The 18,076-nt window shown below is 39.6% G+C and overlaps 1 protein-coding gene across 7 annotated transcripts in view; it reads right to left on the reverse strand.

Moving 5' to 3' along the window:
* RALGAPB (Ral GTPase activating protein non-catalytic subunit beta) overlaps positions 1 to 18,076 on the reverse strand; it is an 81,729-nt gene that overhangs the window by 27,045 nt on the left and 36,608 nt on the right. For 3 of the 7 annotated variants that reach the window (XM_059133213.1, XM_059133218.1, XM_059133214.1), the window contains 8 exons: positions 16,866 to 17,033; positions 16,234 to 16,348; positions 15,715 to 15,862; positions 12,754 to 12,818; positions 11,213 to 11,351; positions 9,309 to 9,442; positions 7,677 to 7,859; positions 6,221 to 6,372 (listed from right to left, as the gene is read on the reverse strand). In XM_059133213.1, the coding sequence (XP_058989196.1) occupies positions 6,221 to 6,372; positions 7,677 to 7,859; positions 9,309 to 9,442; positions 11,213 to 11,351; positions 12,754 to 12,818; positions 15,715 to 15,862; positions 16,234 to 16,348; positions 16,866 to 17,033 (1,104 nt within the window). The remainder of the gene's footprint in view (positions 1 to 6,220; positions 6,373 to 7,676; positions 7,860 to 9,308; positions 9,443 to 11,212; positions 11,352 to 12,753; positions 12,819 to 15,714; positions 15,863 to 16,233; positions 16,349 to 16,865; positions 17,034 to 18,076) is intronic. The other 4 variants (XM_059133217.1, XM_059133220.1, XM_059133215.1 and 1 more) reach the window with 2 other exon arrangements.

The following is an 18,076-nucleotide window of genomic DNA, read 5'->3' on the forward strand; positions in this document are numbered from 1 at the left end:
TCCACTTTGCAAGTCAGATTTACTCCCTGTGGCAGATGTCATGGTGTGTGCCCCAGATTCCTGCCTCCAAGACTGAAAGCTCCTGTCCCCCAGATGCAAAGAGATGGTGGCCACAGCTTCCAGCTGCGTCCCTCTCTAGGACTTGCTCTCAGCCAAGAAGCAGTACCTGACCCCAATTCACTGCTCTGTGCTGGGACAGCTCACAGTCAGCGAAAGGGTGACGTGGGCTATCAAGTCCCATCCCAGCCCCAGAGCTCTTTGCTGCACCTGCCCCAGTGTAGTGCTTCCCTCTGCTCAGTCCTGCCTCCTTCGCTCCCACAGAGAGGCTGATCCTAAGAGCACTCTCCAATAAACTTCTTGCAAGGAAATTTCTCTCAGAGTCTGCTATCCAGAGAACCCAACCAATCACACTTTGAAACTGTGGAGCTCCCAAAGATAAACATATTTTTAAAAATATGTTAAGTGCTCCAGGTGTCAGGATTATGCTAGCTAAAGCATTCTAGACCTACAAAAGGACCCAAAGACTAGCCAAACCTCAGTATTTCAGATGAGGAAATTTAGACTGAGATGTGATAAGTGATTTTTAAGCAACCAGGAACCAGGGCTTGCTGCCTTCTCACTGTGTGGTCCTGAGGAGACATTATCCTAATTTTACAGATAAGACTGAAGGCATTGGAGCACCTGGGTGGCTCAGTGGGTTAAGCCTCTGCCTTTAGCTCAGGTCATGATCTCAGGGTCCTGGGATCGAGTCTGCATCAGGCTCTCTGCTCAGTGGGGAGCCTGCTTCCCCTCCCCCCCCGCCTGCCTCTCTGCCTACTTGTGATCCCTATCTGTCAAATAAATAAATAAAATCTTAAAAAAAAAAAAAAAAGACTGAAGGCACTAATAGTACAATTTACAAAACACCTATAATTACTAAATAAGAATATTTAAGAAAAAAATGTTTTGCAAACCGGAATTCAACCAAATAAAACTTAATTAACATTCAGAAATGTTTATGTCCATAGAGATTTCTGCATACATTCAATTAACAATAATAATAACTGGCACGCAACATTTGCATCAACATGGATGGAACTGGAGGAGATTATGCTGGGTGAAATAAGTCAACAGAGAAAGACAATTATCATATGGTTTCACTTATTTGTGGAACATAAGGAATAGCATGGAGGACATAAGAAGAAGGAAGGGAAAAATGAAGGGGGGGTGGAGATCAGAGGGGGAGACAAACCATGACAGACTAGGGACTCCAGGAATCAAACTTCAGGTTTTAGAAGGAAGAAGGGTGAGGGGATGAGCTGGCCCGGTGGTGGGTATTAAGGAGGACACAGATCGCATGGAGCATGGAGTGTTATACGCAAACAATGAATCATGGAGCACTACATCAAAAACTAATGATGTACTGTATGGTAACTAACACAACATAATTTCAAAAACTATAAAAAACTAATAATAACTGGCACTTATCATGAGGCACTGGTCTAAGCACTTTACACACATTCTTTTATTTAGCTATCAGAACAACCCTCTGAGGTGAGTACTATTATTATTCCCATTTTATAATGAAGAAACTTAAGCACAGAAAGTATCTTGTAATGATTTTACCTTGTGGTCCTCATATGCATCTCATTTGGAGTCCAACATACTACCAGTGTGCCACAAGGCCTTCCCAATATGCACTTCATTTGGAAAAACTAACGCTCCCCAACACATTTTTATCATCTCAATCCTTAGCTTGAGTGGCTTCTCCCTTTCTCCTTCATTCTAATGCCTGAATGCAAATACCTCTGATAATGGAAGGCAACGCTGCTCCAGAAGTTTTCCACCCCAAATTTTCTCTCCTAGGAGGAGGATGGTCTAAAAATTTCAAAGACCAGGAGAATCTGATGGTGAGTTCAAGCCTCTAAGGTTTTGTGGAAAAACAGGTGATATACCAGCAAAGCAGAAATGGGAAAATATGACTTCAGTTTTCTAATATGGGACAGAGACAGATGTCACAAAGTATACGGACTATGTGAGTTGGCATGTTCCAAGCAAGATTCTAAGACAATATCAAATGGGCTGCTGGCAAGGAAATGGATTACTGAGATCAAATCATACCAGCCTAACAACATTTACTCTTCTGATAATAACTAGACTGGAAAGGCCAGAGCATAGTCTCTGAAATCAAGACATACAAGTATTTGACAGTGTATTGTGATAACCTTGGGATGACATTGAAAAATCCCTGTCAACCTGAATGGAAATCTCTGATGGTGTGCTTTGTGGGTCTACCTCTGTTTAGTATTTACACCAGTGTCTTTGATTAGGACACACATATAGCAGGCTCATTAAATCTGCTGTTGACCAAAAGTTGAACTGCAGAGTTAACATGTCAAAGGAAGAGTTGGGATCCAAATAATGAGATAAATCTTACATAAAGAGATCTCAAGTTTAAATGTAGAGTTCTGTACATCCAAATACCCCAAACAAGTAAGTACACGATGAGAAAAACAGACAAAAGATAAATGTGTGAAAAAGACTCTAATTTTAGTTACTTCATGCAAATTATAAGTTCTCAAAACCCAATGCAACCTCAAAGTACATTTGAATCCAAATATAATATCCTACAGAGCATAAAGATCATCCAACTCACCTAGAATATTATACTCAACGCCTTTAAGAGGTACCTAAGTAGTGAAACCCACACCTCCGAGAGAAGAATGACCGGGATGATAAAGGTACTTGAAGCTCCGTCTTTTAACAAATAGCTTAATGTACTGACAAAAACAAATCACTATCTTCATGAGCACTATTGTCAGACATTGTTACCACCTGGAAAGAGGACTCCACTAGCAAGAATTTGAATTAGAACCGATAGTGAGTAGAAGTTAAAGTGGGAGAGATTTCAGTTCAGTGTAAACATCAAAATTTTAACAATAAAAATGAAAGGGCATCTAGGTGGCTCAGTGGGTTAAAGCCTCTGCCTTCGGCTCAGGTCATGATCCCAGGGTGCTGGGATCAAGTCCCACATCGGGCTCTCTGCTCAGCAGGGAGCCTGCTTCCTCCTCTCTCTCTCTGCCTGCCTCTCTACCTATTTATGATCTCTATCTGTCAAATAAATAAATAAAATCTTAAAAAAAAAACCCACAATAAAAATGAAATGGGAACCCTAGGGGTTAGAGTATCCCAAAATTAGAGACAAAATAACTCGGTATACGTGTCTTACAGGTGGCTTAGGCAGAGGGGCTGCTGAAAGGTGTTCCAAAAGTCCTAACTCTGAATTTGTATTATTACATGAAGGAGATGATGCTACTATTCTTAGCATTGTGAGATGCTGAAGACGGAAATGCTGCCTCTACCCAAGTTATGGAGACAACACTAGCATGTATCAGATACAACCAGATATGATCGTGACAGTATAGAATTCCATACTATGCAGTTGGGTCTGACTGAATGAGTACAGAGGCAGAGAAGAGAGCTATCATTAAGAAGCAGAATAGCCAAGGAACGTCCCCTGAAGGGAGCCAGAAGTGATGTGAACACTGAGCAGGGGAGGATGTGAGCACGAGGGAAAGAGGGCAGTCATGAAACCCAGGGAACACACAGAGACAGGTAAAAACATGCCCACAAATGGCCTGTCAGGTCCCTCTACGGCAAAAGGGATATGCTGGGAAAGATCAGACAGTATGAGTGGGGACAGAGTAAGGAGAGCCTTGACAACCAGACAAGGAGTTCAGACAACATGGCAAGAAACAGAGATCTATTCAGTTTTCAATTGCTTAAGCAGCAGAAAAAAAAACCCAAAAAACCAAAAAAACAGTGCCTAAGGATGAATTAAAAAATGGAATGCAAGATGAACAGGGTGAGATTAAAAACAGGGAAATTAGGCAAGAAGTGAGAAGAGCCTAGACCAGGATGCTGAGGTTAGAGGGGATGGAGGAAATACTTCTAAAAATAAAGTCTACTGGACTTAGTCACTGGTTTCATATCGGGAATGACAGAAAAAGTAGAGATATATCAGACAAAAAAGACAAAGGTTTCTGTTTGCATAACTGGAAAACAGCAGTGATACAGACATAAAGCAGTAATTTTAAGGAAGAGATTTGATTTGGGACGGGTTTCATGACGACGGTACTCTGCAGGGCCCTCTTCAGGACTGGTAACTGGAGATACCATTTGTGGAGTTGGCAGAAGAAACAAGACTGCTGCAGATAAAACAGATGAACCACCTAGATAACCACTAGCTGGGTGGCCTGGAAGCCAGGGCTCACTACTCATTCTGAGCACATACCCCGTTCTTACAGCGTCATATTCTCACAGGAATGCCCCACCCAGGCTAGGATATAGCCAACTTAACTTTTGTATAATACAGAGTTCCCAGTGAGAAGGACTCTCCCCCTTTCTCTCCATATCCTTCTTACTCTTCCAGGCACATATTAAAGCTCATTTCTTTTATAAAGCTTTTCAGTCTACCCCACCCCCAAATGGTCTTCTCTCTTAAAGATTTATTTGAAAGAGAGAGAGAACACATGCTCATGGGCGTGCATGCAGGAGTGTGCATGCATGCACGCACACACACGAGGGCCGGGAGGAGCAGAGGAAGCTAATCATTGAGCAGAGTCTCCGCTGGCTGCAAAACCCAACTTGGGGCTCAATCTTACATGACCTGAGCCAAAAACCAAGAGCTGGAAGGACGCCTGGGTGGCTCAGTTAAGTGTCTGCATTTGGCTCAGGGCCCTGGGATCAAGCGCCACATCAGGCCCCCTGCTCGGGGGGAGTCTGCTTCTTCCTCTGTCCTTTCCTCCGCTCACGCATACTCTCTCTCTCAGATAAATAAAATCTTCAAAAACAAAACCCAAGAGTTGGACACTGAGCCATCCAGGTACCCCTCTCAACTTTTATTATTTCTAGTACTCACTGCCTGTGTAAGTACATTTAAACAATTGCATTCACATTTTTCTGATTTTCTAACTATTAGCCAAACCTCCAGAAGCACACCGAAAGCCTAGCTAGTGCAGTAAGCAAGACTGAACTAATGCATGCATGATTCTAAAAATGTACTGAATGACCAAAGGCCATGAGTAAGAGAAATAAATCCAACTTTACTGTCCATGCCCCAAGTGATAAATAGACCACTGAACTCAAAAAGATTCTGGGATCCTGGTAAGGGCTGATTTAGATACAAATCTGCAAGCAGTCTAGCCCACCACTTTAAGACCAAGATGAGCCAATACTGATTGACCGGACATCCTCCTTCCTGCTTTTATGTTTTCTGTGTCTTCACCCACAATTACCCTTTCATAAGACCCATCTTTCCATCTGTATTGTGATTCTACCTAATCATCTCCACTCAACCCTTCCCTTCAATCCATAAATGCCTTCCTTCCCTCTTTCCACTCTCCCCACTTGCCAGCCAAATGCAAACTCTCTCAGGAATCTCTGTTAAGGAATCTCTAACCTTTTCTAAGGTTCCAACCTGTCTCCATCCCTTCACTACCAAAATGATTAGAATAGAAATCTTCTTGCTGCCTTAACTACTCTGTAATCCAGCTTCTGATGAAACTTCACCCATCCTGTAAAAGTCAGGTCCAAAGTCATCTTCTCCAGGAATCTTTGATTTCCCCTTGTCTAGTAGTATTCATTTCCCCTGTCAAGCATGTTATTATACCTCTCTTCCTGCAGCACTTACTCTCCACCTAACATTATAGCTATTTGTGTTCATCTCTCATCTTCCATATTGGACAAGAAGCTCTTTTAGGGTGGTGACCGAATCTGATATATCTTTACAATCCTATTACAAGTTCATAAGAGGGAGCTCATAAATCTTGACTGAATGCACTTCTAATATGTACTATAAATGTAAGAGAATACACACCACTGAGCTAAGAAGCAGGAGACTTAATAGAGGGAGCTCAGGCAGATCCCATCTCTGGACTCAGGTACCAAAGTGAAGAGGAAGAGTAAGGCTCTCCAAGATCCTTTCTAACTCTAATGTGATACGACTTCAATTAATGCCAACTAGCACAGAAAAACAAGGACCCAAACTCTCAGCCCCACATTCCTGGTTTCTTTTGGTCCCCAAAATAAGTTTTTCCTTTCCATTTTATTTCTAAAGAAAAAGCATCCTAGTAGGTTACATCACTTCATGCTGAACAGCTGGGGAGGAGAGGAAACAACATGCATCATAGCTAACCCCATCTAATTGCCAGGCGCAATCCCTTTGCAGTCACTTTCATACCATGTTAGGGTGGCTTCTGCAGCATCCTTTACCCTCATAGACGCAGGATTTGGCTCCTTATCTCCTTTGTACTTGACCTCTTGCTCACTGTTCTTGGACTTACTTCCTGAAATACCCAGTTCCACAATCTCCAATACCTCCTTAAGGCAGTCCTAGAAGCAGGAAAGGCAAATCAGTTTTTGTAATACACCTATTTTATGAGAAGATAAGGAACTACAGCAATATGCAACAGTGGTTGTGTTTTAGTGGTGGGCTGCAGTTTCCTTCTCACTTTAATAGGTGTACATTAATTTCACAATAATATAATAAACTTTGCCCCCTAATTTTTCTTTAAAGTACTATATTTGAATGCTCAGAGTTAAATAATAATGATAAATTGAATTCAATCTTATCAATCATAATTCTTATAAAATTACCACAGATTACAAAAATCACGAAAGTCCAAGTTTAAGAGAATAGTAATTCAATTAAACCTGGGGTGGTTTAAGACATTAAGACACGAGATTATCCAAAAAGAAGTTCATCAGTTACTGTGATTCTTAAGCAATTCTTTGGTACCATAACTTAAGAAGCCATAATGAAAGTAACTAAGATTTAATCAATATTATTATTTTAAAATGATATAAAGCTCTCTATAAATACTAAATGGGCCTGATATCTCTTATTTATACTATGAATTCTTGATTACTGTCTGCCTCCCTATAAGGAAAATATTAAATGGAACAATGGCAAGGGAAACCAGCTTAGATATCTATGCCTACTTGAAAGTGGAAAATATGTGAAACGAAATTTTTATATACAGCCAAACCACTAATGGCAAGTTGTGCTCTAGGTTTTCAGCCTGGCTACCAATTGCCCTTCAAAGTTTGAAGAGTGACCAAAGTGCCTTTTGGCCATCTTGAAACTACCACATCCTTTCAGGAAAGAATTTTCTTGATAGTTCAGATAAATTAGTGAAGGCTCTATCTTTCAAAAGAAGTTCTCTATTGTGTTAATTTGCAACCAAATTAATTAATTAAGCATGATGACAATTTTTGAGCTGTGCTCAAGAGGACAAGTGTTCTACCGAAATATAACAAGAATATTCAGTTTAAAGTATGTAATATTGGGGGCGCCTGGGTGGCTCAGTGGATTAAAGCCTCTGCCTTCAGCTCAGGTCCTGATCCCAGGGTCCTGGGATCAAGCCCCACATCGGGCTCTCTACTTAGCGGGGAGCCTGCTTCTTCCTCTCTCTCTCTCTGCCTGCCTCTCTGCCTACTTGTGATCTCTGTCTGTCAAATAAATAAAACAAAAATTAAAAAAAAAAATACCAAAGTCCCATGGGTTTAACACCAAAAAATGTTTAAAAAAAAAAAAAAAAAGTATGTAATATTGTATTTAAATATGCCTTTTAAGAGGTGTCTTCCCAACATACATTTTTGTTTCTCCTTCCTGTTTTAAGATCTAGTAATCTAACCTTTTCATCAAGCATATCAGGGTGCTCTGTCAGCCAGACACAGAGACACTGAAAAGCTGCTACAATCATGGAGTGCAGATCCCGGGAGTGAAGAGGAGCTGGCCGACTACACTGGTACACAATGTAGCTGCACACGGAACTGATGGCTCGCTTCCGGTCTCCAGAGTCAACCATCACCTTCACCTGAGCATATTCATATGGGGAACACAGTTAGCCAGGAACCATTGTACTGATTTCAAACTATCTACACTGTAGCCTGACCTTTCTGACTGGGATACAACACAGGAAGCCTCACTTTTTAAAATATTATTTACACAAATGCACCTGGGTGGCTCAATCAATTGAGTGTTCATCTCTTGATTTTGAGATCGAGTCCCATGTCGGGCTCTGTGCTAGGAGGTGGAGTGTCCTTGAGATTCTCTCCCCCCTCTCCCTTTGCCCTTTCTCCCATGCTCTAAAATAAATAAATAAATCTTTAAAATAAAAAAATAAAATATTTATACAAAGGAACAGAATATTTCAGGTATATCATAATATTCTATAAAATCAAAAAGCATGGTGGCTCAGTGGGTTAAAGCCTCTGCCTTCGGCTCAGGTCATGATCCCAGGGTCCTGGGATCGAGCCCCACATCGGGCTCTCTGCTGAGCAGAGAGCCTGCTTCCTCTCCTTCTGTCTCTGCCTGCCTCTCTGCCTGCTGTGATCTCTGTCAAATAAATAAATAAAAATATTTTTAAAAATAAATAAATAAAACAGTTATTTCATTTTAGCCTATTTTTTCATTGCCTAAAAACCTAAACCCCTGGGGTGTACCTATTCATCATTGCCAACTATCAAAAGAATAGTTGGCAATGGGATGCGTATACATTTCTGAAGCCCCCTAACCCAATTCTGCAGTGATGCTCTATGGGCTATAAAATTCTGTGTAGCTGCTCAGGGATATAATTAACATACAGGAAACTATTTAAACTATTTAAAACTATTTAAAGTGAACAATTTTATAAATTCTGGCATAAGTATACACTTGTGAACTATCACCAAAATCAAAACAGTAGACATATCCATCACCTCCCAAAATGTCCTCATGTATCTTCTAATCCCCTCTTCCACTTCCTTTATGCCCCTTCCTTAGGTTATTACTGATCTGCGTTCTGTCAATACAGGTTAATCTGCATTTTTTAGAGTTTTATACAAAAAAAATGTATTGTATTCTTTTTTGGAGGCCTGGCTTCTATTCAGCATAAATATTTTGAGATTTATGCATATTTTTGTGTGCATTTATTAAAATCAGATGATCCTACAATGACACAAAATGTCATGTTGAAAATGTAAGGGTATTATAAACAAATACAAAACCAACAGGTATTCTATTATCATATGCAAATAAATAGCAAGTATTGAAAGGTTTCCTGTAACTTAACAGCAAAAGTATCATTCATAATCTTTGAACCTATTTAAAAAAGTAATGTTCACGTTGTAAAATTTCACTTGGAGGCCCATTTTTGCACACTCTGGATAAAACTGTTTTGAGTATGAGCAACACTGTAATACCCACATCAAGGAGTAAAGCAATAAAGGGAAAGGACTCACGGTCCACAGCTATTGGGCTAAAATAAAAGGACTGTTCTCCTCACCTTTGCCAGGCCAGAGAGGAGCTCTAGAGCTGCCAGTGATATGCTCATGTCTTGGCGCCACTGGGAGTTGAGTCTTTGGGTGACAAGATGAATGCTGCGAATCAGGAGCCCAGCAGCTGAATCTGTATTAAGAGCTAGGATATAACCCCAATGCCACATCCCACAGGGAGGGAAAACAACTAAGCATTAGTAACAAGAAGCACAGCATTCCACCAGGCACAGACCACAGCAGCCACAGTGAGCATGACGGGCACCCACACAGTGCTATGCTCCCCACCCCATGGGCCTGAGCATTAAGCCTGACTGAACAACAGTGCATAGGGCACACACACTGGACTGAAGCAGCTTTTAGCTCCCAGCTCAGGTACTTTTACACAGACATCCACTAGGATTTGGCAGTTCGATATATCTTAAAATTTCTTAATTAACTCATAGAGAGTTACATTTTCAAAAAAACAATGAAAACGCTATCAATTATATCCGTGGAATTTTACAGAAAAGAGAATTCACATTTTAGAATCTCCTCAGACACTAAGAATACCCTAAAACATCTGCTGAAATTATTTTCAGGGTTTAAACTATCAAAAGTCACATGCAATGCCTTCTCAAACATATTTTGACATTTAATTCTCTAAAGCTACTTTAATACTTCTAAAAGAATTAGATAACCAAGTTGCCATGTTTTTATTTGGCCTCCAGTTCTACATTTAAAAGTAATCACTACTTAGCTAATAAAAAATTAGGACAAATTAAATTGAATTTATAAAGGAAGCTTTAGGGACATTATACCTGTCGATCCTATCAGAAAGAGGGCAGTGACAACAGAAAAAGGAATGATCATTAAAGAGAGACATTCATGCGACACTAACACAAATCTGGATTTCTTAGTAAAAACTACTTTACGACATTACAACCAGAACTCACTAACACCAGTTCAAAAGGCTGAAACAAACAATAATCACTTCAAACATTTATATTAGAACACATACAATAATTCAAAAAGTTCTTTGGAAGTGTTTTAGAAAGCATGAAAAACAAATTTTCACCTATAGTATATTTAAACCCATGAACATAATGAATAACAATTTAAATAACTTCTTTATAAATGCAATTTTTAAATTTGCTAAATAACCGCATGATGACCCAATGTATTTGACGTGCTCAAGGATACTGAAAGCAAACTTAAACATGCCTAGACTCCTAGGCTCATGAATTCTCCAGGTAATTCATATCTAAGGAATTCATATCTAAGGATCTAGATTTCATTCCAGTCATGTTGGACTAGCACTCAGAGATTCAACACAATATTAATAATATGTATTAAAAAAAGGCACCCACAAATTCACAGAACCCATAAAGTAATTGCCAAGGTAAAGGACGTCACTGATGCTCTGCTAGCAAATGCTTCTTCACTTTTGCTTAAAATTTGTGACTAAAAAATCTAACCAGTTATAGTAGGGTGTAGTTTTTAAACACAAAGACTCTATTCTCTGGGTTCCAATGTATATTTTATCACTCCACTTACCATACTGCAATAATTGATGTGCTGGCTCTCTCATTAGAGCCTGAGGCAGAGCACATTCTACTTCTCTGTATATAACCAGTAGCTGGTAACAGAACCCATAAATTGCCACCCACTGTAATCATTTATAACATCTAAAAAACTACCCAAAATCTAGTTATTAAAAGCTATAGAGGTAATTTTACAAGATTTGTTTACTTTTTAAAAATCTTTTAGAGTAATAAGTATTAAGTTATTAAGTATTATACTTAATTTATACATTTAAGTATAATACTTAAATACATTAAAATCACGAACATTCAAATTTTGTTTAGAAAGATTTTGTTTTATGTATCTGGGCATTAAAAGTTACCAATAATCTTTGGATTTCAAAAAAACAAACATGGCTTACCATAATCCCTTAGGAGAGCTTGAGCAGGTCTTTCACTGTCAGGAGTTGTGGGTTCTGTGCTTCCACCACTTGCTGAACTAATACCACTATTAGTGCGACTATGACTCTTCAGGTTATTCTCTCCACCACCCTAGTTAAATACAAATGGATCAAATATTTGAGGACTACCCCCGAAATTGACAAGTACAGATAGAAGTCAGTCACTAAAAGCCATACTGATAAAACGGAATGGGCCAGAGAAGTAGCACAAACTGATACACAGATAAAAACTGACAAGGGGGGGCGCCTGGGTGGCTCAGTGGTTTAGGCCTCTGCCTTCAGCTCAGGTCATGATCTCAGGGTCCTGGGATCGAGCCCCACATCAGGCTCCCTGCTCAGTGGGGAGCCTGCTTCCCCCCCTCTCTCTGCCTGCCTCTCTGCCTACTTGTGATCTTTATCTGTCTATCAAATAAATAAATAAAAATCTTTAAAAAAAAAAAAACTGACAAGGGATTAAAACTACTAATGGTGTTTTTGCATAGACACCATCTACTAAAGGGTATGAAGGGTCTGATGATTATGGGTGTCCATTCTGCAGTGTTCTTTGCAAAGGGGCAGCCAAAGTCCTTTTTCTATCTTCACTTGACTTCACTAGCTAATGACTCTGAGTCCTTTAAGAATTACCCAATACCTCCTAAGCAAAACTTCAGGAGTACAAGCTTATTAAAAATACAACACAAATAAGCAACAGTAACTTTTAAATGTAGTTACATCACAGAACTTAAACAATAAAATATCATGGTTAGTAAAAAGATTAACTCCTATACATGTAGGGGCTATATGTTAAAGGTTTCTCTCATTTTTCCTCCAATAAACAAAATTCATTATATCCAGATTAGCTGATTATTATTAGCCACCTACTAGGATACAAATATAATTTCCTTAATAATAATTTGCTCACCCATCCTGTATCTATCCAGCTCATTCCAGAATACTCTATTTCTCCACGGTCCTGCCTCTACTCCAGGTGGGAGGTCACCTATTCTGAAGCCAGAGGCAAGGGGCAATGGGAGTCTCCAGGAAGCTTTTTAATTTGGAAATATTGGTGCTTTGGGGATCTTCAAGCTTTGGTCTAGGGAAGCTCAAAGAGCTGACGAGATGGAAAAGAATAAACTCAATGCTTGTTTCTGGACAGCATTAGATCTACTAGGAAGAAGTATAGAATAGGGGGCTTCTCTTAGATTATTCAAGCCAGTTCACCAGCACAATAAAGAAGTTAAGAGTTTTAAGTAGAGACTGTCCAGAAATGAAGACTGCATTTGGCTGAAATGTCTCTCGTGCAGAATCTCTCAAGGACCTGATGAATGGCTAAGGAAACCCTGAAAGGTAAAAAAACCTCAAAATACTTATTTTAAAATATGATCCTTCTGAATCAATGAGCTGAATTTAGAAACAAATGCCTTTAAAAATCACAAGGACAAACATTTTGGAATGCAATTTACATCTAATCAGATGCTGATATTCTGACAGATAACATGTGGTATGCTTCTTACCATCTCCATTTGGCAACCAATGGCTTCTAAAAGTGCTGAATCTTGAACAATATTTAACATTGCCCCTGTAAGAGAAAAAAAAAAGCATTTTATTTAAATATATGATAAGAATATTAAAATGGCTAACATATCTCAAAAGAGATAAGAATATGATTTTAGCTGACTACTCTTGAAATGTCCATAATATTACCAATAAATCTATGGACTGGTATGAAAAAAACACTCTTTAGAAATGCCCTAATTCTGATCTGCCATCGCATCAATCATCAAATGTGTTTTAAAACCACATTTTCTAGGGGCACCTGGGTGGCTCAGTGGGTTAAAGCCTCTGCCTTCGGCTCGGGTCATGGTCCCAGGGTCCTGGGATCAAGTTCCACATGGGGCTCTCTGCTCAGCGGGGAGCCTGCTTCCTCCTTTCTCTCTGCCTGCCTCTCTGTCTACCTGTGATCTCTGTCAAATAAATAAATAAAAATCTTAAAAAAAAAAAAAAACCCACATTTTCTAAAATAAACTTGAAGGTCAAACTGAACTATATAAAAATATGACCACTAACTGGTATTTCAGACCAGATGTAAGCATCTCAATTTCAAGGCTATTATAAACTAAGAAAAAAAAATACACATATTTTAAAGATTTTATTCATTCATTGGACACAGAGGCAGAGAGATAGATCACAAGTATTCAGAGCAGCAGGCAGAGGGAGAGGGAGAAGTAGGCCCCCCACCAACCAGAGACCCCAATGCAGGACTTGATCCCAGGACCCTGGGATCATGACCCGAGATAAAGGCAGCTGCCCAACTGACTGAGCCATCCCAGTACCCCCAAACTAAGAAAAATATTATGGAATACTTTTAAAAAACTGATTCTGTTCTTTTAGAAATAAAGGAAAAATAACAAAAATCACAGCTGTATCTTTCTGATCAGACTGCCCTTTTTTTTTTTTAAGATTTATTTATTTACTTATTTTATTTATTTGAGGGAAAGTAAGCTAGAGAAGGAGAGGGTATGTGTGGGGTGAGGAGCAGAGGGAGAGGGGAGAATCTCAAGCAGACTCCCTGCAGGGCACAGAGCCTGGGGCTCGAGATGTGGGGCTTGATTCTACAACCTATGAAATCATGATCCAAGAGGAAATCATCAGTCGGACACTCAACCAACAGAGCCACCCACATGCCCTTGATCAGACTGCTTTTTAAGAATGATTAAAGCCACACGGTTGAGGGCTACCCCTGGCTGCGTATTTTGAAGGCAAGCTGCACATATTTACTATCAAGGAACTTACAGCCCTAGAAAGGCTAGAACAGAAATAAGATGGTGAGCTTAGCACACTGCTTCTCATCTCAGTGTGGGAGTACTCTTGTCCACAGTAAATAAAGAGCGGACAGACACAGTTTTGCTAATCTATGGCAAGAACTGACAAGTGACTCTTCCTTGAAATGTACATACAGAGCTCTTCAGGGCAAGGGTAAGGCAGAACTAAACAACTCTGTAGAAAATTATCTGATTTCAAGTGATACATTATTTCAATAACCTAAAACTCAACTTGGAGGCCCCCTCATAGCAAGATTTTTTTTTTAATTTTTTATTTTTTATATACATATATTTTTATCCCCAGGGGTACAGGTCTGTGAATCACCAGGTTTACACACTTCACAGCACTCACCAAAGCACATACCCTCCCCAATGTCCATAGCAAGATTTAATCTGTTCTTTCAACTCGTTCAAAATGAAAGGATTTATTCTTCCCTATTTATTCCACCTTCTCACTGCATAACATACTATACATACTTCAAGAACACTCAGTCCAACTATTCCTGCCACCACCAATTCTTTGGCAACGACATTTCGTCTCCTGAAATGAAAACCTAACGTCATTTCTGCCTATTCAAATTCTGTCCTACAAGATCAAATTTAACCTCCACTTCCCCCCATGAAGGTCTTCCTTGCTGTTGGTTTCTTCTCTCAACAGTGAAGACACTGAACAAGACATGCAATCAGCTCTTCCCTCTGTTATTACCTGACACTTTGGGAGAATATTCTTTTTACAATAAGATTTGCTCAAGGATGAAAGCCATTCCATTCAGTTCTTTAGTACTGTCCTCAAAGCACCTGTACCTATGGCCATGCTCTTGGCTTTGATGAAAAGTCAAAAGTACAGAGAGAATTGTAGTAATCAAGCTGAAAAACAATATATATGGCTTAATATATGGCAGTGAGCATAGTGATGAGCCATCTAAAAGAGAGAATCAGGGACACCTTTGTGGCTCAGTCAGTTAAGTGTCTGCCTTTGGCTCAAGCCATGATCCCAGAGTACTAGGATCGAGTCCTACACCAGGCTCCCTGCTCAACGAGGAGTTTGCTTCTCCCTCTGCCTGCCGCTCACCCTGCTTGTGCCCCCCCCCCTCTCTGACAAATAAATAAATAAAATCTTAAAAAAATTTTTAAAAACTAAAAATAAAACAGAGAATCAGTATGATCAGGAGACCAAGAGAGAACATTAAGAAAAAAGGGAGGAAGCACAGCAACAGCTATCTATTTCTCAGTCTCCTCCTGGCAGGGTTCTGACACAACTTCCAGATTTGTACCAAACTCAAAATCCTTCCCCAGGGCCACAATGGGCAGGATGCAGAGGAAAACGCAGATATTGGTGGGGGGGTGGGGGGGGTAGAAAAGGAAGAAGGGAGTAAAGGGAAAGGAGGAGAGAGGAAAGGCAAGAGGGAAAGAGAAAAATAGCACAAATAAAACTAAGCAAAAATGACCCCCTAAGATAACTGTAACGCTTTTCTCTTCCCTCATCTCACCCCTTTAAACTTTTGCACATGCAAAAGCAAACATATTCTGCCTCTGATTCAGAATAAATACAGCTGTATTGGGCTCAGGCTTCATCACTGACCCCTGCCTTCCAAGCATGCCTGGGGTCAACAGCCTATGGGTTCTCTTACAAAAAACTGTGTGAACACAAACCTAGTATCATTTGAGTGTTGTTGGGGTCCGTTTCTGTTTGCAAGGCACCTATTAGTATATTCACAAGTCGCAACTTCAGGGACAAAAAAGTTATTGGTTTATCATATGAAGAGCTGTCATCATTACTAAACTTTCCTTCCAGGACCACCTATGGAAGAAACAAACAATATTCACCATCAACTGCTGTGGTGCACTATGCCCGTGTAGCAACTCCTACAGTGGACAGAGACCAGGCTAACAGGCAAGGCTTTCAATCTGACCAGTACTAGCCCCTGTGCTAAGGCTGGCACTAACTCACACAACACACGTTATTATTAGCTCTCACTAGCTGTTGTTACCTGAAACAGTAGACCAAGCCAGGCTGGCTGGCTGACAGAAGAAAAACAAATCAACTTTGTCGATTTGATTGAAATAATCTGAGAAAAGTTTTAAAAAGCTCATGTTCCATTTTTAAAATACAATTTGACTTAAGTTCACAAAATAAAATACAGAATATAAAAAACTTCAATAAAACATTACCTCAGATCTGACTGTGCCAAAATGATGAGGGAGGGGCAACAAAGAAAGGAGGATATTAATGGAAGATCTTCTCAATTCTGTTGGATTTACATAGCTTTTGAATTTTGAGAGCTCTCTGCCAAAAACAAACAAACAAACAAACAAACAAGAAATAGCTATTGGTATTTCCAAACCAAAGCTTGTTTTTAGCTATTGCCAAATATACATTATGTCAGTTTTTCACAATATAAGCACTGGGTTTGGTTTCATAAAGAGTGAAGTAACTACTTTCCACTGTGTTTATATTCTGCCTGTGTGTGTGTGAACTTCTATGTTAAACTGTTACAGAAAACTAAAACCTGACTTATTGATTTCAAACGTTTCATCTACTCTATACAAATAGGACCTCCAGGCTGGTTTGTTCTTAGCTCTCTAGACCAGGCCAAAAAGGATTCAACATGCCCAGACAAATTAGAACTAAATGAATTCAGGGATGAGGTGTGTCTGGATGTTCTATGCTCACGTAATGTGACCTGAGTCCCCTTGAGTTATGAAGACAACTGCATAGGATAAATTAGGAAATTGGGGAGGAAGCACAAAAACAGACCAAGTCAAACCCACAAGTGATATGCTAGTACAGAGTGAGAGCTTACCTGTCAGGCAAAATGGTTTCAAGAGCTGAAATAAAGTAAGGAACCACAACATCAATCCCTTTCAAGTCACAGCAGAACAAAGGAGGGGAGTTTAGAATAACGCTGGCCAAGACAGGATGGCACACATAATCATTTATCTGCAAACCTTGAATTAAAAGCATGTAAAATCTAGGAAAGCAAGAAAAAAATTTTAAATAAACTGCTGGTCAACTGTTTTCATAATTATTAATATTTTCTACACAGTCATCTGAAAGTCCATTTCCACTCTTCACTATTTCTATCCTTTAAAAAGTATTACTAGAGTTAGAACAATTCAAAAGCAAATATACTAAGAACCAAATTATCTTTCCTAATGAAAAGAGAAAAAAGATTCATGTCTATTACACCTTCGTGAAATGTTAAGCCTTGCAACTCAGTTATAGCTGCCTGCATATGAAGTCACCAAAACAAATGACTGCAGTAATTATCACTAAACTAGAGGAATTAGTGAACTGAATTCCATGCCAGTAAAATTCTGCAGTATTTCCCAATTCCTGAAGGGGAAAAAAAAAAGGTGTGTGTTGTGTCTTTTCCCCTTCCCCATCATTTCTGGGGGGACAATGAAAGAAAGAAATCTGCATTTACCATGACATGGAGGTAAGTCTGAGTAAGACTCCTTTCAGGAATACACCTAAGCCCACCTTCCCCTTAGCTTCCTCTCCTAACCCCCAATCAACTACGTGTTTGATCTTCCATCATTCAAGAGCAATGATATCGGTCAACTCTTCTACTACTGTGAGGCACTTTTCTCCACAAACCTCTTGGAAACAACTTCCTTACCTCCTGGTCACAACTCAAAACACTGCAATCTAGCTTCTACTCCTAGAATTCAGTTGAAACCATGTCAGCAAATAACCAACAGCCTCTCAATTGCTAAATCCAGAAGACATGTCTAAGTCTTAACTTACTCTGCCTTTTTTAAAGCATTCAACCCTTTACTCGCTTCTCTTCTTTTCCTTCTGTGACCTCTGTAGCTGTTTTCTGTAATAGACACTCTTACTCCGCCTGCCTCCTATACTGGTATCCAACAGGCTGTCAAGCTGCACTCTAGGCTCTTTCTTGCACTAACCTGGTTTTAAGCTCCTGAATATAATCGAATCAGTCTCTAGTCTATGCCTCTCAAGTGAGCTCCAGACCTGTTAACCAAAAGTGTGTTGAATACTTGAAAGCAG

The sequence above is a fragment of the Mustela lutreola genome, chromosome 9 (assembly GCF_030435805.1).
Source record: "Mustela lutreola isolate mMusLut2 chromosome 9, mMusLut2.pri, whole genome shotgun sequence".
Taxonomy (NCBI): Eukaryota; Metazoa; Chordata; class Mammalia; order Carnivora; family Mustelidae; genus Mustela; species Mustela lutreola.